Source organism: Cyprinodon variegatus, unplaced genomic scaffold (genome assembly GCF_000732505.1).
Source record: "Cyprinodon variegatus isolate N-32 unplaced genomic scaffold, C_variegatus-1.0 Scaffold337, whole genome shotgun sequence".
NCBI lineage: Eukaryota > Metazoa > Chordata > Actinopteri > Cyprinodontiformes > Cyprinodontidae > Cyprinodon > Cyprinodon variegatus.
Genome location: NW_015150790.1, coordinates 114,085 through 121,242, shown reverse-complemented (window position 1 = coordinate 121,242; position 7,158 = coordinate 114,085). Strand labels below are relative to the sequence as shown.

At 38.4% G+C, this 7,158-nt stretch overlaps 1 protein-coding gene across 1 annotated transcript in view; it reads left to right on the top strand.

Moving 5' to 3' along the window:
• The window catches only part of lancl3 (LanC like 3), a 13,016-nt gene extending 6,217 nt beyond the window's left edge, over positions 1 to 6,799 (top strand). Inside the window, exons 2-5 of the mRNA XM_015385350.1 lie at positions 1,073 to 1,196; positions 4,220 to 4,417; positions 4,499 to 4,706; positions 6,192 to 6,799. Of these exons, the coding sequence (XP_015240836.1) occupies positions 1,073 to 1,196; positions 4,220 to 4,417; positions 4,499 to 4,706; positions 6,192 to 6,351 (690 nt within the window). The 3' untranslated portion in view covers positions 6,352 to 6,799. The remainder of the gene's footprint in view (positions 1 to 1,072; positions 1,197 to 4,219; positions 4,418 to 4,498; positions 4,707 to 6,191) is intronic.
• The last annotated feature ends 359 nt before the right edge of the window (positions 6,800 to 7,158 follow it).

Genomic DNA, 7,158 nt, shown 5'->3' with positions numbered 1-7,158 from the left:
GTCGCTACTGAGTGAAGCCTTCAGATGGGGAGTGCTCACACTAGCCTTATGCGGCCTAGGGTCATCATCAAATTAGAACGATGAAACAGGAAGTTACGTCTTTTAAAACGTCAGAGGGGTGTATCTTCAGAGGGAAATAGTTCCGGTTACATCAGTGACACTTGATCCAAACAGCTGCTACTTTCATGTGTGGACACCTAAGAAAAACAAATAAAAACTGTGATCCTGTCTAAATATAACTATAAGCTTAAAGTGGAATAAATTATTTTTTTGCATTATTTAAAAAGTAAACCCTAAAAAATAGATACAGGGACCAATAAATTATGGCTTATACAATTATTTGAAATGTATTTAGTATTATGTCTTTAGTACAGGGGCCACAGCAGGGGCAAAGACCAGTTCTACAGGGGCCCTTGGCCCTGCTGGCCCCTGTCTAGAAATGCCCATGCATATCGGGATATTAGTACTCAATGACTAAACCAGTTATAGTAAATCAGTTACTTGTTTCAGCATCACAATTATCTTATAATTACCAGAATCAAACTAGTTTTAATGTAGACTGAGTATTTTACCCATTGGTAATTATCCTAAAGGTAATATTAAAGATGATATCAGATAAAGGACCTTGACAGGACTTCATCTTCAAATGTTCTATTCTTGATTGTTGTCACAGCAGCTTCAGCCTCATCTATTTCACTCTCCCCTCTTGCCTGACTCAACAAGACATAGAACACCTTTGACTTTCTTCTTAGTTTGCTTCCTTAGGTGACCTTTGTTCTCCCAGACACCTTTAGTCTCTTTTATTTCTGGCCTTACCAGGAATCTCTGAGTCAGTACTGGCAGCTTTTTCCTGGAGCATTTTTTGGATTTGTCTTATTAGGATGGATGTTGCCATCAGTTTATTGCATTAATGACTTTTGTGTCTTAGAGAGTAGGATTGTAATTTGTAGTTATTCTAGCAGAAGGACAAATCATTAGTGGTGCTTGAGAGCTTCTGACTGCAGATTAATCATTGTCTTTATTGTAATGAATGCATTACTGATAACATCTGTGTGTGTTCGTCTTTCTGCAGATTTTAAGCAAAGATCAGATCAAATATATTTGCCAGGCCATCATTGAGTCAGGAAAGCAGTACGCCAGGAGGAAGAGAAAGCCTTTCCCGCTAATGTATTCATACTATGGAACAGAATACCTCGGTAAGAACATTAACTTTCCCCTTACTTATTTCATTTTTTTTAACAGTTTTCTACAGAAGCCCTTAATCATTCCTAATTTATTTACAAGTTCCCTTGAAAAAGCCTGACTTTGTTTTTTGTTCTTTTCAACTTTGTAAAAGACCCTTAGATGATCTATTGATATAAAGAGAGTGTGCCATTTTAAAACCTTTGTACCGTCCTGCTTCCTTAAATGCCTTTTTATCACTTTTAATGATAAAAATTTATTGTTCAATTCCAGAACTTCAGTCATGTGGAAAAAAAATATGAACACCCCATTAAATATTCAGTTTCTGAAGAAAATGTTGAATATTGTTTCATCTTTTTATTTATCCCTGGAAAACCTGCAGGTAAGCACCTGTAATAAAGCTAATTTTAAATGTTAATTGAAATGTAAGAAAAAGGCATTTATAGCTTAGGAAAAAGTTACGACACCCTACATTCTGTTTCCTAGCCACACACCTTTTTTAAATAATAGTTTCACATATGTTTTTGTAGTCTGGATCACAGAAAGTTTTCTCTCCCCCTCACCTTGCGAGATGTTTGAAGGGCTTCTCTTACAGTCAGCCTGTTACGCGGCATCATAACTTTATGAGTTAAATAAAGTTATGAAATTTGACCTCAACATGAACTACTTTTCATTTCTTAATTCTCAGTATCCTTTGGCAGATTAAATACTATGTTTTATATCAGACACAGCCTTATTTTTTTAACCTCACATTTTCCTCAAACGTCCTCTGATACACCTTAGAGGTCATGGTGGATTTTATGCTGTCCTGGTCCATTTGCAGCAAATGTTTATCATCATGCAGTCTCTTTTTCAAGTAAACTTTATTGGACATGTATTACATCTATGCATGGTGATTGCTCTGGCTATAACTGCCAGGCGAGTTCCAAGCTAAATGGCTGAGGTGTAAACAGGGTGACCCTATTTCAAAAAGCTGAGTAATGATGTAACCATTTAAATCTAATGTGATGCAGCTATGTGTAAATTTAGTTATCATGGACAGAAATATATGCTTGGTTGTGTGAATCTAATCCTGCATAGAAATTACATGTTTTGAATTTGGTTATTACCTAAAATGTTTTTCCATTGTTAAAAATTGCTATCAAATATCCATATTTGCTATAAAAACACAAGCAGACTGGTATTAGGTGTCCTGATCTTTATACATGACTGTGTCTCTGGCTGTGGAGCTGTTGTGTTCATATGTGTAAAGCTAACTGTGCTTTTCCTGACTGCATCAGATGAGGAGAAGCATCAGGGCTGGAGTTCCTCACTAACTTTCAGACAAGCACAGAGTTCATAGTAAGCATAGCCCTGCTGGTCACCTCTGCATGGTTTCATCATCAATGGGTGATTGAGGGGTGAAACAAGTTGACTATTTTAAGAGTTCTGGTTTGGGGAGGGCACTTGTTTAGGGATCTGCATGTGTTTAACTTTGCCTGTCCTGAAACCTTTGCTTACCGTTTACCGTTTGTAGGTTTCTGATCCTGAAAGAAGATGCAGTGTTTGTAAAATCCCAGAGAGCTTTGGTTGCACTGCATGTGTTCAGCGATTTTAATGACTCTTTGTCCAGGATTCATGTTATTTAGCTCCACCTTTCAATGATATGGCCTGATTTAAACCCAGTGGTATTGGTTTTTGGGAAAAGGGTTTTCCCAGTTTGTAGGTCAGAATTATTTTCAGTTGCGGACCTGTGTGTCTTATTTATAATATGTCACGCTATTGACCCTAAAACAGATTTATGAATGACAATTTTGATTGCTTTTGAAAAAAAAACCACCCAAAATATTCTGTTATTTAAGTCAATTATTAAATCAAGAATAATATACCTTTATTTACCAGGCTACATATGGCGAATATGTCAGTGAAACTGATTTTGAAACAATTTGAAGGCACAATCAAATTTGCATTGGTTTTGTTTTTCTTTTAGCCTAGATATGTCAATTAATGTTAATGTTAAAAAAAATATTCACCTATATACAAAACCAGACAACCAAATCTGTGAACAGCCTGAGTTGATTACAAGAAAGCCTATGACTCAATGACACACACATGGATCCTGGAATGCCTGAAGTCCTACAAGACCAACAGCCCTCTAAGAGCCTTCATGTTAAACTCCATGGTGCTGTGGAAAACCACACATGAGATCAACTTCAAACCACTTGGAAAAATCTCCATCAAGTCTGGAATATACCAACGAGATGCTCTACTCCCCCTTCTGTTCTACATAGGCCTGTACAGTCAAATAATCAACAAGACTGGCTATGGATACCAACTTGTAAATGGGGCCACCTCATGTACATGGATGACATCGAGCTGTTTGCTACGAGTGAATAAGACACTGACTTGCTGATCCACAACACCAGGATGTGTGCATCTGCGCAGAATACAAACTGGCGACCCACAGGTCAAAATGGGAGCCGCCACCTAAGGTGGTGGAGAATGGCAGAGCTAAGAACCTGTGGGACTTCCAGATATATCAAACCCTTTTCATAATTTTTAATAAGATTTTTAAGTGTTTGCACTATTTTAACAACTTCTCAATGGTGACTGAGCTCCAAGTTTTTGTAACATCTCCTTGCCATCACCCTAATGTTTAGCTCCTTCCATCAGTTCTCTTCTATATTTAAGTCAGAACCCATGCTGTGATGATCCAAAGTCATATTTGTCAAAACGAGTCAAATAAAAATGAAACAAATTTTAGCCTACACCTTCCAGGGGGGTAAAGAAATGTTGGGCTTAACTGATATTGAAGCCAGATGTCATTGATTTACTCGCAGATATTCTCCAAAGTTTTCTCATTGCTGCCAGGTATAATTGTTGAGCCAGGTCAGTGAGCTACAAGAGGCAAAAAGAAGTGTACATGCAGTCTGTTGTCAGTGTTTTATGCTTGTATCTTGCAAGGCTGTGTCTGTTTGTGTGCCTGGCATAGTGTTTGCCTGCATGCCTGGTTTCGTTGGTGCGTGCTTGACCCAATCCTCACGGTGCCTCCTTTCAGGTGCAGCCCATGGCCTATCTTCAGTGCTGCAGATGCTGCTAAGCTACCAGGACATGCTCAGTGGGGCGGAGAGGGACCTGGTGTGGCAGAGCGTTGATTTCCTAATGAGCCAGGAACAGAATTGCAACTGGCCGGCAGAGCTTGGGGCCATCATCGAGAGAGAAAACGAGCTGGTGCACTGGTGCCACGGAGCTCCGGGTACAACCACTGTTAATGATGCAGTTTCACATTACCTGTTGCATATTGTGGTTACGCTAATGGTTCCATCTCGTCCTGCAGGTGTGGCATATCTCTTTGCAAAAGCCTATCTGATCAATAAGAAGCCACAGTATCTGGACACGTGCATCCGAAGTGGGGAGCTGGTCTGGCAGAAAGGCCTGCTGAAGAAAGGACCTGGCATTTGTCACGGGGTTGCAGGCAGCGCTTATGTCTTTCTGCTACTTTATCGTCTCACAGGCAATTCGAAATACCTCTACCGTGCACAAAGGCAGGCAATCAATTTTCATTATTCCCACTGGTCTGAAGTAGATCGGCCAAAGACCGTCTGTAAGATCGAAATTTCATGAGCCGTGTCCAAAACTGGCAGTAAATTTGATTTTCCCAGTATGTCATAAAATGGTTGCTCAGTTAAACTAAACTTTCTTTCTGACTAGTTTTCACACAGCAAATATATGAACTAAGATGGGAGAAAACTATTTAATTGTACTTTATATCTAAATGATTTAAATGTATAGCAAATAAAGCATCAACATTAAAACTGTCATACAGAAAGCCAATTTTGGACCAAGATTTAGCTTTATGATATGTTGCTAAATATTTTTGTCAGGCTGCTTAAAGTAACATTATTTGTCCAAACATAATGTGAGCATAGACCTCAAAAGAGTTCAAGTCTGTTCTTATCAGACTATATTTTAATGGCTTGTCAAAATTTATTAAAATGACCTTCAATATTATTTTTCTTGAAACAGGTCCGTCTCTCTTTTTAGACTTCAGCTGATGGAAACTCATGTTATTATTTATTTTCTTCTTCAGTAAAAAATTATATAAAGGTGCCCCTGATTATCCCTCATGTCATGTAAAATTGCAAAATTTCTTTTTCTGGATTATGGCTTTACTCTTTTAATCTTGAACTTTCGAATTTTTTTTCTGTAAGTAACACCATCAACTTGTGTTTAAGCAAAAAACTATGCATTTACCCATTTAGAGATGTTTTATAAGCTACACAGAGGTAAAGAGATACCATTTGAAAGACATTTTATTTAATTTTACTGGCTTTCTATCCTGTTTTATACCTTAATTTATATATGTTTTAAGTACTCATTCCCTCCTACTTTCCAAGGGTTTTTAACTTAATTATTGACTGATTTGATGTTTTTATGTCTAGATTACTTGTTCTTATTACTTATTCTCATGTATATTTTATATCCATCCATCCATCCATCCATCCATCCATCCATCCATCCATCCATCCATCCATCCATCCATCCATCCATCCATCCATCCATCCATCCNTCCATCCATCCATCCATCCATCCATCCATCCATCCATCCATCCATCCATCCATCCATCCATCCATCCATCCATCCAGCAACACAGAGGTAAACAGGACAAACAACCTTTCACGTACACACATACACTTAAGGAGAATTTAGAGAAGCCAATTAACCTAACGATCATGTTTTTGGATTGTGGGAGGAAGCCAGAGTACCTGGAGAGAACCCAACCATGCACAGGGAGAACTTGCAAACTCCATGCAAAATCGGGAATTGAACCCGGAATTTTTTTGCTGCAAGGCATCAATGCTACCCAACACATTGATGTGTTTAGTACCTATTTTCCCTGCCGATGTTTATCTTGAAGACAGCTAAATGTTAATACAAATATGCACCAACCAATGTGATCTGCATCCGCAATCAGCTGCTGCCAAATGATTTCATCGTTTACTTTCTGTTTTTTTTCTTCCACTTACAGGTTTGCAGAGTTCATCTTCACTGAGGAGTTTAAGGCAGGCTCGCTCTCTGTCACCAGCATCTACAGTCTGTTCGAGGGCCTCTCTGGGACTGTTTGTTTCCTGGTCGACCTCCTGCAACCAGACCAGTCAGAGTTCCCTCTGTTCAGTGTCTTTGTGTGAATAGAACCAGCTTGGCATTGTCTCCTGAACCTGAACAGAGGTTATGATTGTTACCCTAAAATCCTTCAAGATAGAATGAAAGACAATGTAAAACAAGTATAGATGCTGTGATTGCTACAGTAGATAAGTGGGTTAAAAGAAACCAGTCAGTCACAGTAGATAAAGAATGGTCTTGTTTTGTTTGGATTTACACCCTTCAGGTTTATCAGATTTGCTGTTTCCCTGTAACAGGATCTGGCTACCGTAATATGAATGTTTATAGAGACTTCAACCTAAGTTACATATTAATAAATCTGCTTCTGATTTCACATATCTCCAAAGTTGAATAGAAAATCATTAAAATTGTTTCAGATTTAAAGGTATAATGGAAGATTTTACACATTTTTTAAAAGACCCACCCTCTCCACTCCAAAGAAATGCACAACCCTGTCCCCGCTCCCGAGAAGGAACGCCTATTAAATGTGTGCAAAAACATGCACGCTCTGTTTAAAAGTTGCTGTTTGCATCACTCATTCAAGCTTACTTTCCAAAAGCAGGTTTTCAATTTTTAAACTATTTCAGACTTGCCATAGGTACGTAAAAAAAATGGGGACAAGCACGTAGGACGGCCTTACGCAAACATATTACCGGAATGACCAATTAGGAGAACCACTTATTTTGATTATCCACCAGGAAAAGGAACATCCTCCACTATACCTTCAAGGAGAACAAGAGCTAGAATACACAAAGGAATACTCATTTTCTCAGCCCAGTGTTTGGGTACATTTAGCACTAATTCTCTGTAAAAACATTTAACAAAAATACTTC